Genomic DNA, 19,530 nt, shown 5'->3' on the forward strand with positions numbered 1-19,530 from the left:
GTCTATGAAGCGGCTCAACACCTGGAAGAGGTGTACGGAGTGTATACCTGCTCCACCGAGAGTTCCCCGTGGAAAATGGAAGTAGCAATCAACGGTGTTCCAGTCTCGATGGAGGTTGACACAGGGGCGAGCCAATCGCTGATGAATCAGATGGCCTTTGAGAAACTCTGGGACAATCTCGCCGAACGACCCAAAATGCTCCCAATCCAGGCGAAGCTGCAAAAGGCAGCATCCCAGTCATTGGCAGCATTGATGTCCAGGTGTCCCATGGCAACGCGATGCACAAGCTACCTTTGTGGATCGTTGCTGCAAATGGTCCAACGCTGCTGGGAAGATGGTGGATGAAGCAAATCCAAATCTGTTGGAGGTGGGAAAGCCTCCAGGCCCTGGCAATCGACGTCCTATGCGGCCCCAAATTTGGATTTATCACAGCACCTGGAAATCCTACCGTCCATCTCGACTGAATGGTGACGACAGACTGCACAACTCAACGGTGGGATGATCTAACCTGAACAACTAGACCTCACCTTCCGGGCTCCAGGGGCAGGACTCCGAGGGAAGAAGATCGGCGCAGAAGTTAGATTCCCAGCTTCCGTGGCAGAACCTGGGGAAAAAAGGATCACTGCAGTCTACCTCGTGGAGAGAAAGAAGATGGCACCCGCAGCATGAGGTGAAGCACTTGAAATCAAGATGATCACGACCAGACCACGAGGGGCAGCGTTGAGGGAGCAACACGTGATGTCGAGCAGCGAACCGGAGTGGGGTAAAGATTGCAAGGCCCTTTTAAAGGAGACTGACAACCCAGAACAATTAAAGGGACAGTTCCACTCTTTGTACAGCGATGCCGGTGACATTAATGTAAAAGATGCAATCAACAAATGCAAGTATATAAATGTACTGTTGACCAGTGATGCTGGTAATACTAATGAAAAAAATGTAACTAACAAATGCAGGTATCTAAATGTAACCTTGCACAGAGATGCTGATAGTACACAGGAAAGTGATGAAATTAACAAATGCAAAAGTGTAAAGACAAATAACAATGTCGAGGCGGCTGATTGCAGTTGGAGCCAATGTATCATGAATGCTAATGATGAAATGAGATATGATGCCGGGTTCTACATACATGCCGACAAAGCCAAAGGCAACCTCCCGTGGGAAGCACCCAGGTCCAGCGGGCTACCCGATAATGTAGCCTGCGCCTCCGGGACCAATGTGATGCCCCAGGGAGGGTGGCCACACACACAGTGGGAGCATACACACTGTAGGGCCAGCGATTAATGCACGGCACAGGCACCAACGCTGACACCCTGCCCCAGATCAGCCCTACCCCCCTGGTCACCAGGGCCAACACCAGGAGCAAGAGACCAGCACCCTCCTGCCCTCCCAACGGGACCTGGGATAACCAGACTTCCACCACCGCTGAAGGGCAGCTGGGAGACCCTGCAGCCCTCAAAGGAGGACAGGGAGGCCACATATTCCTGTGGCTCTACCCACCACTAAACGTCCTCGCCCACCTGCACGCACACCCAGACCACAATACCACGTATGTACCTTACCTGTAATATGTACTTGCTCCATTACTGCTGAACTCAAAAACAGTGACATAACCAATCCAATTCTTTATTCTCTGTACATGTATGCCAATGCAGGTGTTGAGCCACACACATGGTCTATGTATGGGGGTGGGTGGGGGAAATGGATGTATGTAGCCATGGATCACACCCAGAACCCACGCAACCCTCACTACAACCTTCAACCGTCCACTGCTGACCACTTTCCAATGTCGTGGCAATAAGGACTTGGGGGTCCACAGGGAGAGAGCCATTCCCAAGCAAAGTCAAAGTGCAAGGGCTTTAGGCACTCAAGTCGAGGGCCAGAGCACACAGTGCAAAAACCTGTGGCACAAGACTTAGGGAGGAGTGTTGTTATGTATGTATAATGCATGTACTGTAACATCCAGAGGGTGCTACTGCAGGTAACCAAGTATAAAAGGGAATTCACCTCATTGTGTCCCGACTTAAGGAGCTGCAATAAACAGACTAAGGTCACTACAGTTCAAGTACAATACCCTTACCTCGTGGAGTCATTACTAGAGTGCTTGTATATACTACAGGTTTCAATTAGTGAAAGGCAAATTTAGCAATCAATGTCAAGCAGCTCATCATACAGGTCAATATGTGGAAAGGAATTCTAGGTAGGGAAGTAAACACAAAAACTATGCAGTCATTTGAGAAAGGTAGATGTTACGATGGGGACACGGTCTACAGTTCTTCCTGGATGGCAGAACTAATTCAGTTCAACAGCTTTGCTCATCTTTGTCTGTCTTGTCATTTTTGTGACTCAAAGTTACACAGTTACACAGCCTGAATAAAATAATTGCTGGCCATTAAGACTACTGTTTGGCTCATATAGCCAGCTTCCAAAAACAAAGGTAAGCCAATCAAACATTTTTGTAATGTTCAAATAATTTCCAGTGAGACCGACTGGCTGAGGTTTGAATCATTAGATGATCAACATCCAAGCCCTGTGAACAGAGTGAATAACACATAGGTGCAAATCAGGTCCAAGGATATTCTACAGTCATTCATTCCACCAACAGGCTATTGTGTAGATCCAATGCAGATTGGAGCTACTCATAATAGGAAGGATACACAAGACTTATTATAGCATGGCAGTAACTAGAAGTACCATCAACCTCCTTCTTTCAGGACACTGATTAGATCATAATGAGCACCTTGCTCATCTTCATCCTTGAATGAAACATGAACATACTTCTCTTAAATAGAGAGGAACATTCTAAACCCCAATAATTAGCCATTTCTCTTAATGACAGGGACAAAGTATTTCTCATCCTATAACCCCTATGTGTCGTCACAATTTGAAACCACAAAAGCCATTATGATACCTGATTCTCTGCTGTAAACTGTTTATTCAGTGTCAGGAAAGATATCCAATCACACAGCGGTATGGTCTAGTGAAAATATGCCGATTTTTTTAAACAGAGGAAAGGAGAAACCGTGGCAATTCAGAGCATCATTCTCTACAATGAGTCAGTGTTCAACACAGAGATGCTAATTATAGAGCGTCGTTTTTGAAAAAAGGAAGAAAACTCAAAGGAAAATAACCCAACTTCAAAATAAAAACACACTCAATTGGTCAACCGACTGTTAAATCCACCGCATGCTCCAGACAGGTTCTGATGCAACTCACGAACAGATTCCACTCAATTTTACAATACTTTTATGGTTTAATACTGGATATTCACACCAGGCCTGCCTAAACTCAATAGAGAAACAACTTGTGCTCATAAGATGTGAAACCAGAGAAATTAGCTTTTTCCCTCTCCCCTTCAAAGTTTGCTGCCCGACTCTCCTGAACGTGCTGACTTTTGTTGAGATACGGTTCCAATGGCACCAACAGCCCTAAATTACCTCATTCAAGTGGTCTATTTACCTGAAGGGCAACAAAGCCTAACCTAATCCTGTTCTCAACAGACTTTTGCACACAAAACCCTTGCCGATTTTTCCCTTCCCCAACCTAGGGGCTCTGAGGCCAACTATTGTACCACAACTGTTCCCCAACTCAGATCAGCTAACTTAGCATCAACTGTAAAATGAACCCAAGAGCTTCTGATCTGTATGGCTGTGTGTTGCACCAGGTAGTGTATTTGCCCCCTAAATCATCAGAGGAATTCAAAATGTAATTCTTAAACTAATGACCTTCTGTGGATATCTTCCAATGCTGCTCTCAGAACTGTATTTAAACAGCCCAGCACCTTATCTGCAGCCACAGCCTTTCCCTGCCATTGGCGGGACAAAGTACCCATTTCTATCATGCAAGAAGTCACTCAATAAGTCTGGGTGATGAATGTGGTAGAATTGTTTATCTCACCCGGACAGGTCTGTTCTTTCCATAAATGTGGGATGATGGGTGTGGAATGTTTCTGCTGCTGACACTATGGTCTGTGTGCACAACCTCTACATTCCAGAATTCAGGAAAGAACAAATGGGACTAGGAGAGGGACATAAACTATGAAGCAAAGTTATGAACAATTTTATTTACAAGTGCACAATGGTTGAAGCCCATGAAATAAAAGGGATAGTGGCAGCATGGATACGAAAATGACAGGAAGTAGTAGTGAACGGACTGGAGGATGGTATTCAGTGGTGTTCCCCAGGGGTCGATTCGAGGACCACTGTTTTGCTTGATACATATTAATGACTTGGATGTGGGTGTAAAGGGCATAATTTCAAAATCTGCAGATGTCACAAAACTTGGAGGTATAGTGAACAGAAGAGGATAAAGACTTCAGGAGGACACAAGACAGGCTGGTGGAATGGACAGACACGTGGAAGATGAAATTTAACGTGTGAAGTGATAAATTTTGGTAGAAAGAATGGAGGAAAAGAAATATAAACTAAAGGGTACAATCCTAAAGGGGGGTGCATGAACAGAGAACCCTAGGGGTATATGTGCACAAATCATTGAAGGTGGCAGAGCAGATTGAGAAAGCAGTTAAAAAAGCTTACAGGATCCTCGGTTTCATGAATAGAGGTATAGGGTACAAAAACATGGAAATGATGATAAAATACTGGTTCAGCCTCAACTGGAGTATCATGTCCAATTCTGGGCACCGCACTTTAGGAAGGATATGAAGGCCTCAGAAAAGATTTAGAAGAATAACTCCAGGGATGAGCAACTTCAATTACGTGGATAGATTGGAGAAGCTGGGGTTGTTCTCCTTAGAGCAGAGAGGATTGAGAGGAGATTTGATAGAGGTGTTCGAAATCATGAGGGGTCTGGACAGAGTAGAGAGAAACTGTTCCCATTGACAGAAGGGTCAAGAACCAGAGGACACAGATTTAAGATGATTGGCAGAAGAATCAAAGGCAACACAAGAAAAAAAGTTTTTTTTTTTTACACAGCAAATGGTTAGGATCCGGAATGCACTGCCTGAAAGGGTGGTGGAGTTAGACTCAATCACAGCTTTCAAAAGGGAATTGGATCAGTCGCTGAAAGAAAAAAAATAGGGCTACGGGTAATGGGCAGGGGAGCAGGACTAGCTGAGGTGCTGTTCCAAAGAGTCGGCATTGGCTCGATGGGTCAAATGGCCTTCTTCCGTGCTGTAACCATTGTGTGATTTCTATGAATGCTTGTAATTGAAAATTAATCTTGCAATGAGCCTCAAGTTGATATTACATTGATTAAACACAAAAGGGGCGAAATTGCCCCATTAGTGCCTCCGCTTAATGAATTATATTGCCCGGAATTGAAAAACAGAATGCCGGGGGCACGCCCCAAACTGGAATTTTTCGCCCTGTGCGGGGACACACACAGTGATGATATCATCGCGTGCGCACTGATCCTTTGTCACCTCACGCTGACCCCTTTGTGGCCCACGGGGGGAATTGCTTCGCGGGACGAGAGATTGGACTAGGGTGACGCGAACGACAGCTTCGCGGATCATGAGGCTGTTGTAGATTGGGTGCCCCGGCCGCCTTTAAAGTGGAAGGCCTCGCATCATGGCCGCCATCTTTTTTTTGTCGGACGACTTTGCATTCGGCCCAACAATGGCAGCCACTGGTTCAACCAGGCCGCCGACATGCAGCCCAGTACCCCCACTTGGGTGTCGGGCCACTGGCCCAGCTAAAACCCTCCCTGGTGACCCAGTGGGCACCAGAAAAGCGGCTGCAGATTTTGCAGCGACCCTCCCCTTTAAAAAGGTCCAAAACTTTTCAATTTCGCATCAGTGGCTGCAGGTCTAATGTGGTAGTGGTAAGAAAGCTTCAGCATTACAAAAACAGATAAAACGTGTTAGACAACAACTTGTATTTATATAACATCTTTAATGCAGAAAACCATCTCAAGGCACTTAGCGTTATTAGACAAAATTGACACTGAGCCAAAGGAGGAGCTGTTAGTAAGGGTGACTAAAAGCTTTGTTAATGACGTAGTTTTTAAAGGAAGCTCTTAAAGGAGAAGAGAAAGGTGGACAGACAGAGGTTTAGTGAAGACATTCCAGAGTTAGGGCATATACAGTTGAAGGCTCAGCCACTTGTAGCATGTAGAAAGGATTGGGTGGTGCTCAAGAGTCCAGAGTTGGAGGAAACCAGAGTTCTTAGAGGGATGTAGGGCTAGAGGAGGTGCCAGAGATAGGGAGGGGTGTGGCCATGAAGAGATTTGAACATGAGGATGAGAATTTTAAAATCAAGGTGTTGGTGGGCCAGGAGCCAATGTAGGTCAGCGAGCACAAGGGTGATGGGTGAATGGGACTTGGGTGCGGATTATGATATGGGCAGTCGAAGTTTTGATCTCACGGATTGTGATATGGGCAATTTTTGATGAGCTCAAATTTGTATAGGGTGGAAAATGAGCAGCTGGCTCGGAGAGCATTTAAATAGTTGAGTTTGGAGGTAACAAAAGCATGGATGAGGGTTTCATGAGAGGTAAGTAGAAGAGGGAGGGGAGGAGACTGGCGATGTTACAGAAGTGGATGGAGAGGACATAGGGTCAGAAGCTTAGCATAGGAACAAATACAACGATGATGTTGCGAACTGTCTGGTTCAGCCTGAGAGTGGCCAGGGAGGGGGATGGAATCAGTGGCGAGGATTGAAGACAATGGCTTTGGTCTTCCCAATATTTAATTGGAGAAAATTGTGGCTCACTTAAGACTAGATGTCGGACAAGCAATCTGACAACACGGAGGTAACAACGCAGGGGCGAGAAGAACTGCCAATGCAGGAAATTCTCAAGTTATGACTTGCTAGGCAAGGGCATTCTCACTCAGTTGGACTACGGAGGAGACCCATTGGAGGATAGTGTTGTCAACCGTAACAAGGGGCACAGAGAGTTAGAGAAAGATGATGAGTGATAGTGCACCAGTGTTACAATCATGGAAGATTTAATTTTTGAATTTGATTAGGGTCGTTTCAGTGCTGTGGCAGAAGCAAAAACCTAATGGGAGATGCTCAAACATGGAGTTTTGAGAAAGATTTGGGAGGCAACACAGTTAAGGACCCAAGAGGAGAGGGAGGTTGGAGATAGGGAGGTGGTTTGCAAGGACAGAAGTGTCAAGGATGGGTTTTCTGAAGAAGGTGGTGATGATGGTAGATTTGCAAGGGAGCGGGATAGTACTTGGAGAGTTAAACTGTTTATAATACTGTATCAGTTAGCATACCTTTTCATGTACCCCATGACCAACACCATTATTCTTCAAATCAGACCATCACATAACTTACAAGTTATGAAAGAATGTTTCCTTATGACTAGACATCAATGGGATTTCAATTATCCCCCATTTATTCTAAGAAATCCTATAATTTACAATTAGTTGAACTTTAATTACTTACTACAGTCCTGGCCCTTTTTCCAGAGGCATTTGACTCTTAACTGGATATTCAGTTGAAACATATGATCAAAGGCCAAAAGAGAAGCTTATTTCATTACTGACCATAGAACGAAATGAGAATGTTCAGTTCTTGGATTTCAAAGGACTTCAAAACATTAAAAATGATTCATTGGTTCTGTGTTCTAAAGGAAAATGCAGAACTGATATTTTTAAATAAAACGTTATTGATATCCTTCAGTCATGAAAGTGAATGGTCTCACTACCTCTGATTAGCAATTCTTCATCTCTGAAGCTGCAACAAGCTACCTGTTTTGGTCAAATCACCATTAAGGGGATTTTTGAAATGGTGGTTAAACAGCTGCATTGGAAAATGAGGGAATGAGTGCAATTTGTATTCATTAGCGCAAGAGGTCACATAACTGGTATAAAAACTACAAACTACATGCTTGCACATACAATAATCATACTCTAAGAGAATGGCCAACCTGTGCTTTACAAACTGTAAGCAAAGTGTGATTCTTTATTTACCCAAGCCTCCACACACACTCAATCCCACCCAGTACTCAGCCAAGAGGAAACAGCACTGCCATTACCACAGGAAACACAAACCTTTAGCATACTACCGGAATCAGTAGCAGAAAACAAATCAGATGGAGTTGAGGAGCTCCTGCTGGTTTTTTGCAAGATCATTTGAAAGACTACACTTTTCAATGAAATAAGGAGCATCACAGGCCCAGCAGATCCAGGTGAAGGCACATGACCTGGTCTACAATGCAGACATTGACTAACAATAAGCGACAGAAATGAAGAAAAATGAAAAACACATGATCTGTAGAAGAATTAAATTCACATGACGAGTGACCATCTTGTCAATAAGCTCAGGCAGAAGCTCTCTCCTGTGAGGACTCCTGTCCTTGCACTGATGAACTCCCACTGAATGACTAGTACGGGGTACAAACACCACCACAGGCTAATTGGGCCAAATGGCTTGTTTGATTAATTCTTCAGAATTATAGAATAATCAGATCTTCCAAAGTTGAATGGAATGTCAGAGTGGAAACTGAAAGACGTGGAATGAGAGAGAGAGAGTTAATTGGAGAGACAAAAAAAAGTGATAAAAGAAAGTGGAGAGAAAAACAGGGAGAGAGTACGAGAGAGACAAGTGAAGGAAACAGGAACATTCACTGCCTCGTGCCTGATCTGCCACTCGCCAAGATCATGGCTGATTTCCATCCCAACTCCTGCCTTGGCTCCAGATCCCTTGGCTAGCAAAAATCTATTGATCTCATATTTAAAATTATTAATTAAGCTAGCATCTACTGCTTTGCGTGCGAGCAAACGACAGCGAGAGATCCTCACTTCTACCACCCTATAGTGTGAAGAAGTGTTTCCTGACTTCTCTCCTGTATGGCTTGGCTCTGATTTGAAGGTTATGTCCCCTTGTCCTAAGACAACCCTACCAGCGGGAATAGTTTCTCTCTATCCACCCCATTAATTCCTTTCAAAATCCTAAAATTCTCAATCAAATCATAGAAACATAGAAATTAGGTGCAGGAGCAGGCCATTCGGCTCTTCGAGCCTGCACCACCATTCAATAAGATCATGGCTGATCATTCAACCTCAGTACCGCTTTCCTGCTTTGTCTCCATACCCTTTGATCCCTTTAGCCGTAAGGGCCATATCTAACTCCCTTTTGAATATATCTAACAAACTGGCATCAACAACTTTCTGCGGTAGTGAATTCCACAGATTAACCACTCTGAGTAAAGAAGTTTCTCCTCATCACGGTCCTAAATCGCTTACCCTTTATTCTTAGAATGTGACCCCTGGTTCTGGAACTCCCCAGCATCGGGAACATTCTTCCTGCCTCTAACCTGTCCAATTCCGTCAGAATTTTATACATTTCTATGAGATCCCCTCTCATTCTTCTAAACTCCAGTGGATACAAGCCCAGTTGATCCAGTCTCTCCTCATATGTCAGTCCTGCCATCCCGGGAATCAGTCTGGTGAACACTCACTGCACTCCCTCAATAGCAAGAACATCCTTCCTCAGATTAGGAGACCAAAATTGAACACAATATTCCAGGTGTGGCCTCACCAAGGCTCTGTACAACTGCAGTAAGACCTCCCTGCTCCTATACTCAAATCCCCTAGCTATGAAGGCCAACATACCATTTGTCTTCTTCACCGCCTGCTGTACCTGCATGCCAACCTTCAATGACTGATGTACCATGATACCCAGATCTCGTTGCACCTCCCCTTTTCCTAATCTGTCACCATTCAGATCATATTCTGTCTTCCTGTTTTTGCCACCAAAGTGGATAACCTCACATTTATCCACATTATACTGCATCTGCCATGCATTTGCCCACTCACCTAACCTGTCCAAGTCACCCTGCAGCCTCTTAGCATCCTCCTCACAATCACCCCATAACCTTTTATATTTCAGTCAATACAAGCCTAATTTATGTAATCTCGCCTCATAATTTAACCCTTGGATCAATAGTTAACGTTTTGATAAACCTGCACTGCACTCCTAAGGTGCGGTGCACAGAACAGTACTGCAGATGTGGTCTAACCAGGCCTTTGTATAACTGTAGTAAAACTTCCTCCCCTTTATATTCTAGCCCTCTTGTTGTAAAGGCTAACATTCCATTAACCTTTTTAATTATTTTTTGTACCTGACTATTACATTTCAGTGATCTGTGACCATGGACCCCTAAATCTCTTTGGACCTCCATTGTTCCTAGCTTTTCACCATTTAAAATATACCTCAGATTTCTTTTTTGGTCCAAAATGGATAACCCGCAGTTACTTGCAATGACATCCATCTGCCACAGTTTTACCCACTCATTTAATCCATCAATGTCTCTCTGTAATTTTATGCTCCCGTCTATACTACTTGCTATGGCACCAATTGTTGTGTAATCGGCAAAGTTGGATATATGGCTCTCTATTGTGTTATCTAAGTTATTAATAAATATATAGTGAATAATTGAGGCCCCACAGATCTTTGTGGACACCACTAGTTACTTCCTTCCAATTCGAGTACATACCCATTATCCCTACTGTCTCTCTTCTACCACCTAACCAATCTCCTAACCAGGTCAATAATTTGCCTTCAATTCCATGAGCTTTAATTTTAGATTTTTTTATATCTTCTTTCATTGGATGTGGGCGTCACTGGCAAGGCCAGCATTTATTGGCCATCCCTAATTGCCCTTGAGAAGGTGGTGGTGAGCCTCCTTCTTGAACCGCTGGATTCCGTATTTATTTATTTTTTTTATTCGTTGCCAATCTTTCCAATTCTTTGTCAAATCACAAACGCCAGAGGTCACCTTGGGCCCATTCAAGGATCACTCTGCGCCAATGCTCTTAGCCAAAAGGCCTAGAGCCACTGCACCGTTCCTGGAAGTACTGCAATACCAGGTTCGTGCCATGGAGGTGGATGGGTCAGGCCCCCCACACACCTCCGTGGAGGTGGATGGGTCAAGCCACCCCACCCACCTATTTCCAAAAAGCATAGGAGAATCACCTTCCTGATGCTGGATTCCGTATGGCGAAGATAATCCCACAGTGCTGTTAGGAAGGGAGTTCCAGAATTTTGACCCAGCGACGATGAAGGAACGGCGATATACTTCCAAGTCCATATGGTGTGTGACTTGGAGGGGAACTTGGCGGTGGTGGTGTTCCCATGCTCCTGCTGCCCTTGTCCTAGGTGGTAGAGGTCGTGCGTTTGAGAGGTGCTGCCTAAGAAGCCTTGGCGAGTTGCTGCAGTGCATCTTGTAGATGGTACACACTGCAGCCACAGGACACTGGTGGTGGAGGGAGTAAATGTTTAAGGTGATGGATGTGGTGCCAATCAAGCAGGCTGCTTTGTCTTGGATGGTGTCGAGCTTCTTGAGTGTTGTTGGAGCTGCACTCATCCAGCCAAGTGCAGCGTGGTCTATCACACTCCTAACTTGTGCCTTGTAGATGGTAGAAAGATTTTGGGGAGTCAGGAGGTGAGACCCTTGCCACAGAGTACCCAGTCTCTGACCTACTCCTGTTGCCACAGTATTTTTGTGGCTAGTCCAGTTAAGTTTCTGGTCAATGGTGATGCTCAGGATGTTGATGGTGAGGGATTCAGCAATGGTAATGCCATTGAATGTCAGGGGACGGTGGTTAGACTCTTACTTGGTGGAGATAGTCATTGTTTGGCACTTGTGTGACACAAATGTTACTTGCCACTAATCAGCCCAAGCCTGAATGTTGTCCAGGTCTTGCTGCATGCGGGCACAGACTGCTTCATTTTCTGAGGAGTTGCGAATGGCAATGAACACTGTGCAGTCATTAGCAATAACAGTCTCTTATGTGGAACTTTATAGAATGCTGTCAGAAAGTCCATATAAACTACATTCTTAGGCATTCCCCTATTATTTTAGTTACTTACTCAAAAAAATTCAATCAGTTCGTTAGACATGAAATACCCTTTACAAATCCCCATTTGCTCTCTCTAATCAGCTCAAATTTCTCCAAGTGCTCAGTCACTCTGTCTTTAATTATAGATCCCAATAACTTCCACACAATAGATGCAAGACTAACAGGTCTATAATTTTCTGCTTTTTTACCCTCTCTCTCACTCACATTTCTTAAATAATGGAGTTAGATTTGGAATTTTCCAATTTAAAAAAAAAGGACAATTTCTGAATTGAGAGCACTTTAGAAAATTATGGCTGAACCATCTGCAATTTCCCCACTTACTTCCTTTGATACCAATGGTTGGAAACCATCATGTCCTGGGGATTTGTCAGCCTTTAGTGCCATTATTTTTTCTAAAACTTTCTTGCTTATGTTAACTTTAGTGAGTTACAGTCCTTGGTCCCGTTAGTTTCTCTGGAATGTCAAGTATATGATACTCTTCCTCTATTATGAAGACTGAAAGTAATTATTCAACAAGTCTGCCGTTCCGTTTTTACCCATTTGTAATATTACCATCTGTTTTTAAAAGGATGCACATTACCCTTAAAACTTTTTTTCTTCTAATATAATTGTAAAAATGGTGTGTGTTAATCTGGATATACCTCAAGTTTCTTTTCATATTCCTTTTTGCTGTACTCACTATCGTTTTTGTTTTCTTTGCTGCTCTTTATATCTCAGTTCCCTGGATTTACACTATTATTTGCATTTTTGTATGCTCATTCCTTTATTTTTAGGTTATCTCTCACCTCTTTTGTTGACCATGGCAGTTATATTTGACAAGTAGCATTCTTGGCCTTTGGGGTTGAAAACTGCTCCTGTATGAAGCTCAATTATTTTCTGAATTGCTCATCTGCAGTTTTACCCAATAACAGTTTTGACCCGTTTGCTGTCATAGAATCATAGAATGATTACAGCATAGGTGATCATTCAGCCCATCGAGCCCAAGCCAGCTCTCTGCACAAACACTTCAGCTAGTGCCACTCCCATGCCCTATCCCCATAGCCCTGAAAATATTTTTCCTTCAGCTACTTATCTAATTGCCTTTTGAAAGCCAGGATTAGTTCTGCCTCCACCACCCTCTCAAGCAGTGCATTTCAAATCATAACCACTTACTCGTGTTGCCTTTGGTTCTTCTGCCAGTCACCTTAAAACTGTGTTCTCTGCTTCTTGATTCTTCCCAAGAACAGTTTCTCTCCTCTACTCTATCTAGACCCCTCATGATTTTGAATATCTCTATCAAATCTCCTCTCAACCTTCTCTGTTCTAAAGAGAACAACTCCAGCTTCTCAAGTCTATCCACGTAACTGAAGTCCCTCATCCCTGGAGCCATTCTTTCAGATAAGTAGTTAAACCAAGGTTTCGTCTGCCCTCTCAGGTAGATATAAAAGACCCCTTGGCATTATTTTGTAGAAGAGCAGAGGAGTTATACCTGGTGTCCTGGTCAATATTTATCCCTCAATCAACACCACTAAAACAGTTTATCTGGTCATTATCACATTGCTGTTTGTGGGAGTTTGCTGTGTGCAAAATGGCTGCCACATTTTCCACATTACAACACAGTGACTACACTCCAAAAGTACAGTAAACACAGAGACTTCCGGTGGTCATGAAAGGCTCTATATAAATGCAAGTCTTTTTTTTCGGTAAATCTTTTCTGAACCCTCTCGAAGGCCTTCACATCCTTCCCAAGTGCAGTGCCCAGAATTGAACACAATACTCCAGTTGAAGCTGAACCAGTGTTTTTTAAAACTTCATCATAACTTTCTTGCTTTTGTACTCCATGCCTCTATTTATAAAGCCCAGGATCCCATATGCTTTTTTAACCACTTTCTCAATCTGCCCTACAACCTTCAATGATTGGTGCACATATACCCCCAGATCTCCCTGTTCTTGCACCCCCTTTAGAATTGAACCTTTAAATTCATATTGCCTCTCCTTGTTCTTTCTACCAAAATGTATCACTTTGCAGTTTTCTGCGTTAAATTTCAACTGCCACGTAACCGCCCACTCCACAGCCTGTCTTTGTCCTCTTGAAGTTTATCACTATCTTCCTCCTTCATTATATTTCCAAGTTTTGTGCAATCTACAAATTTTGAAATTGTGCTGGGGAAGCCCTCTGTATACCTTCCTCCAGTTCAAGAAACAACCATTCACCACTACTCTCTGTTCCCTGTCACTTAGCCAATTTTGTATCCATGCTGCCAATGCCTCTTTTATTCCATGGGCTTCAACTTTACTGGCAAGCCTATTCTGTGGCACTTTATCAAATGCCTTTTGGAAATCCATGTACACCACATCAACCGCATTGCCATCATCAACCCTCTGTTACCTCATCAAAAAACTCAAATCAACGTGATTTGCCTTAAACAAATCCATGCTAGCTTTCCTTAATTAATTCACATTTGTCCAAGTAACTTAATTTTTTCCCAGTTTATCGTTTCTAAAAGCTTCCCCACCACTAAGGTTAAACTGGCTCCTCTGTAGTTGCTGGGTTTGTCCTTATACCCTTTTTTGAACAGGGGTGTAACATTTGCAATTCTCCAGTCCTCTGGCAGCAGCCCCGTATACAAGGAGGATTGGAAGATTATGGCCAGTACCTCCGCAATTTCCACCTTTACTTCCCTCAGCATCCTTGGATGTATCATATCCGGTCCTGGTGACTTATCTACTTTAAGTACAGCCAGCCTTTCTGGTACCTCCTCTTTATCAATTTTTAGTCCATCCAGTATCTCAACTACCTCCTCTTTCACTATGACTTTGGCAGCATCTTCTTCTTTAGTAAAGACAGATGTAAAGTACTCATTTAGTACCTCAGCCATGCCCTCTGCTTCCATGCATAAGTCTCCTTTTTGGTTTACTATTTATATGCCTATGGAAGACTTTTGCATTCCCTTTTAGGTTAGCTGCCAGTCTATTCTCACACTCTCTCTTTGCTCCTCATTTCATTTTTCACATCCCCTCTGCATTTTTTATATTCAGCCTGGTTCTTGCCTGTATTCTCAACCTGGCATCTGTCATACGCCCCCTTTTTCTGCTTCATCTTACTCTTTCATCATCCAGGGAGCTCTGGCTTTGGTTGCCCTACCTTTCCCCCCCCTCATGGGAATGAATTTTGACTTTACTCAAACCATCTCCTCTTTAAAAAGCAGTCCATTGTTCTATTACAGTTTTGCCTGCCATCTTTGATTCCAATTTACCCGGGCCAGATCCGTTCTCAACCCACTGAAATTGGTCCTCCTCCAATTAAGTATTTTTACTCTAGATTGCTCCTTGTCCTTTTCCATAACTAATCTAAACCTTATGATATCATGATCACTATTCTATAAAATTTTTCCCTACTGACACTTACTGCACTTGACCCATCTCATTCCCCAGAACTAGATCCAGCAATGCCTCCTCTTCCTTGTTGGGCCAGAAACATACTGATCAAGAAAGTTCTCCTGAACACAATTTACCCTCTCTGCCCTTTACACTATTACTATCCCAGTTTATATTAGGATAATTGAAGTACCTCATTATCACTATTCTATACTTCCTGCACCTCTGTAATTTCCCTCTAAATTTGCTCCTCATATCCTAGTTGGTGGCCTATGAAATACACCCAATAGTGCAATGGAACCTCTATTATTTGTTAACCATAACCAAATAGATTATGTCCTTGACCACCCCATCCCCACCCCACCCACAGGACATCCTCTCTCTCCAGCAATGTAATATTCTCATTAATCAATACCACCTTCTTTCTTTCCTTCCCTATCTTTCCTGAACACCTTATAACCAGGAATATGTAGTACCCAATCTTGCCCTTTTAATTTAAACTCTCACCTACAGCACTAACAACCCCTCTGAGGTCCTGCTTTTCAATCTTTTTCTTCACTCCCTAAAATGTGCCTGCAGGACCTCATCCCTCTTTCTATCTATGTCATTGATACTGATATGGACCACAACCTCTGGCTGTTCACCCTCAGCATATTCTGCAGATGCTCAGTGACATCCTTGACCCTGGCACCAGGAAGGCAACATACCATCCCGGAATCACGTCTGTGGCCGCAAATACGCCTGTGTGTTCTCTTAACTATTGAATCCCCTATCACTATTGCTTTTCCGATCTTCGGCCTCCACACCTTCTCCCATATAGCTGAGCCACCCGTGGTGCTGTGGACTTGGCTCTGGTTGTACTCCCCAGAGGAACCATAGCCATCACCAGTAAATGCTGGTTAGAGAGTGAGATGCACTCAGGAGACTCCTCCACTACCTGCCTGGTCCTACTTCTCTGTATGACAGTCACCAATTCCTTTTCTGCCTGCACACTCTTAATCTGCAGGGTGACCATCTCCTGAAACATGCTATCCACGCAGCTCTCAGCCTCATGGATGCACCATAGTGATGCCAGCTGCTACTCAAGTTCCGAAACCCGGAGCTCGAACACCTCCTGCTGCCATCAGTCTCAGTCTCATCTTGTTAATGTTAGCCTGACCAAAATCTAGAATCTGAGTAACTGCTATGTTTCTCCTTTTCAAACCTATTTGAATTTGATCATATGATCATTTAGATAAATGTTCCCTTACTGTTAGATTAATAAGTCTAGCTCATTAATAAATCCAGTATGGCCTGCCCTCTTGTTCTAGAACACGTTGCTCCAGAAAGTTAACTTGAATGCACTCAAGAAATTCACAATCTTTCTGACTTGAGCTACTCTGCTCTTCCCAATCTATATGAAAATTGAAGTCGCCCATTAAAACTCTGATTTTACTACAAGCCGCTCTAATCTCTGAATTAATATTTTCTGCTACTTCATTGCTACTATCAGGAAGCCTGTAGAATGAGAAAGACTAGTTAGAAAATGGCAGTAAGAAAAATGGAAAATGAGATATACAAGCAAAAGTGTAAATGAAGGAGGGGGAAAGAGGGAATGCGAGAGGCAGAGAGGAGTAAAGTGTGACTGAGAGAAGGGTATTGAGAGAGATGGAGACAGAAAAATGAGAAGGAATGAAAGAGGCAAGAAATATTATAATTAGATAGATAGATGGAACTTATTTGAACACAAATAATGTTACAATATCTCAAACACTGAATTGAACACTATACCTAACTAGAGCAGTGCATATACCCCACACTTAATTGATAGCTACACCTTCCCTAGCCAGTGACTGCACCCACAATTGATCACTGCACCCCCACACTCTGAAATGATAGTGGGTAGAATTTCAGTTACTGAAGCAATCTCATTTTCTGCCAGCCAGTCCTCTTCTAAACTTAATCCTTTTGTTTCCCCAAGAGCTTGCTGGTCACATAATGCTCTCTAGATTTCAATTTCATCTAAATATTGACAAGTATTCAGATTATAGATAATCACACTTTCTTCACCTAGATCTGTACGAGGTCATGTAGGTCAGCTTGATATGATTTCCTCCACACAAGAGTGAGTGAAAACTCAAACAACAAAGTCAAAATTAGCATTAAATAGAATGGGGATATACACCCAAGTGTCCATTGGGTAAAATTCTCATCACAACAAATCTGAACCTGAAATAAATCTGAGTATAACAGCAAGTTTTATACATATCTAATCAATTCTTTATACAAAGTCTTTTTCCAGCTGCTTTACCAGCAAGCACTTTAAAATTGTGTGGCTTTAAATATGAATCATCTGATTGGGTGGAGCATGCTCCTGTTAATCAAGTGATTGGGAACATTGTATTAAAAAAATCATCTGAAAGTACAAAGCAGCAACAACTGTTTATTTTCCTGTTTTTCAGTCAAGCAATTTCCATAGTTCTGCAACCATGCAAGCATTATTGAGAACCGCATGTACAGAATGCAATACCATAACTGTTAATATTTCATCCAGGAGTGACTCGGTTGCAAAGGCTATCAGTGATACATTTATAATTTTATCCTTTTATATTTAAAAAAAAATTGATGGCAAAATTTATCCAATAAGGCTTGAATTACTCAATAAATTCAAACATTTGCTAACTACGCCAACCTTTCCCCAACTGCCAATGTAATCAGTCACACTAACTGCATCACCACCATTCACAATCAGAAGAGGCCGGTCTATGAAATAATCAAATACTATAGGCACATATGACTCCGTAAAAAGAACAATTATAAAGAGAAATTGCATATGGCGAATAAAACAAAAACGTTAAGCATTGGTTACATTGTATAGCGATTGATGCTCCAAAATAAGACCCCCTCGAATAATCGGGGGGGGGGGGTATAAATTGCAGTAATTCCATCCATCTGATCATCTGCGTGGTCCTTTCAGCCTGCGTTACCATGTAACAAAGAGACAGTGAGATTTACGTTTCATTGACGGGCACCTATCAGTAATCACAAGGCGATAGGAGAAGAGGTTTGTCCATCACACAACAGTCTTAAGCGGCTCAGATTCTTTGACACAGCAACTTCAGACCACAAACATAGGGTAAATCCAGGAACCGCAGGTACTGGCGTCGCCTTTTGCTACCGGCAGAGATTATCTATCGAACTGCAAGCAGCATTTCATATTTTACAATTGAAGCAATTAAATAATAATTAATTGTAGGAAACCACACTCAAATGCACCTCGATGAATATAAAATAATCCTCCACCACCCGTGAAACGGTGTAATTAACTGCAGATTTGTCATGGCTGTATTGAACCATGGCATCTCAAGGGTATCGAGGACGATCCCTATATATGCTATTCATTAATTAATTAGGAAAACAAATCAATATTGAATCCCATGATATATTGTTGAGTCCATTTTAATTTATATTTCATAAATAGTATATTTGGTTTGACACCAATGATGATTTTTCCTCGCATCCAATGGTGCCCTATTGTTCGCCTGGAGCTAGGCGCTGGTGCATTTCCCAACTCTGCAATAGGAGGAAATCCCCAAAGCCGGGATCTGTTGCGATTTACCATCCGCATCCCTCCATCTTCATCTTTACCCCGAACCTCATCTCCACTCCCAGCCCCCGCCCCCGCCCCACGATCCAGCCCGGCTCAGTATCGAGATCCCCTTACCAGTCGGTGGAGGTCTTCTCGTTGATGACATCCTCATAGGCTGTGAGTAAAGCAAGTCTGTTATTGCTAAGATTGAGCGCCATGGTCCCTGCTCCCATTGAGATCTCTCCGGCTCCGAGGCTGCAGCTGCGCTCGCTCTGAAACTGAACAAAGGCTCCTCCCGCACTGCGCCGGGTCCTAGTGCCTGCTGGGGTACCCGCCCCACACTGAAACTGAACAAAGGCTCCTCCCTCACTGCGACGGGTCCTAATGCCAGCCCTGTACCCGCCCCAATCCGAAACAGAACAAAGGCTCTTGTTCGCCCAGTACTATTATTGGCCTGACAGCCCGCCCCTTCTAAAGCGGAATCAAAGGCTCCTCCCCAACAGAGTCTTAATCCCTGCCCCACTATAAAACTGAACAAAAGTTCATCCTACACTACAGTAGGATTCTCGTGCTGGACTGGTACTTTTACTGCATTCAAGCTAAGGCTTTTCCCACATTGCACAGGGTCCTAGTGCCTGCCTGAGTATCCACTTCACCCCTCCCTAAAACTGAACAAAGGCTTACTGCACTGCACTGTACTCCTCCCCCTGACTGTGCTGAATCCTGGTGCTCTGCAAGTGTACCCTCCTCTGAAACTGAACCAAGGCTACATCTGCACTGCACAGGGTCCTAGTGTTTGCCTGGGTACCTTCCCCTCTCTAAAATGGAACAA

The 19,530-nt window shown here is 43.3% G+C and overlaps 1 protein-coding gene across 1 annotated transcript in view; it reads right to left on the reverse strand.

The window, feature by feature from the left end:
- The window catches only part of LOC139262094 (drebrin-like), a 262,722-nt gene extending 243,743 nt beyond the window's left edge, over window positions 1-18,979 (reverse strand). Inside the window, exon 1 of the mRNA XM_070877247.1 lies at window positions 18,834-18,979. Coding sequence (XP_070733348.1) covers window positions 18,834-18,931 — 98 coding nt within the window. The 5' untranslated portion in view covers window positions 18,932-18,979. The remainder of the gene's footprint in view (window positions 1-18,833) is intronic.
- Window positions 18,980-19,530: the final 551 nt, after the last annotated feature.

This window comes from Pristiophorus japonicus, chromosome 4 (genome assembly GCF_044704955.1).
Source record: "Pristiophorus japonicus isolate sPriJap1 chromosome 4, sPriJap1.hap1, whole genome shotgun sequence".
NCBI classification, from domain to species: domain Eukaryota; kingdom Metazoa; phylum Chordata; class Chondrichthyes; family Pristiophoridae; genus Pristiophorus; species Pristiophorus japonicus.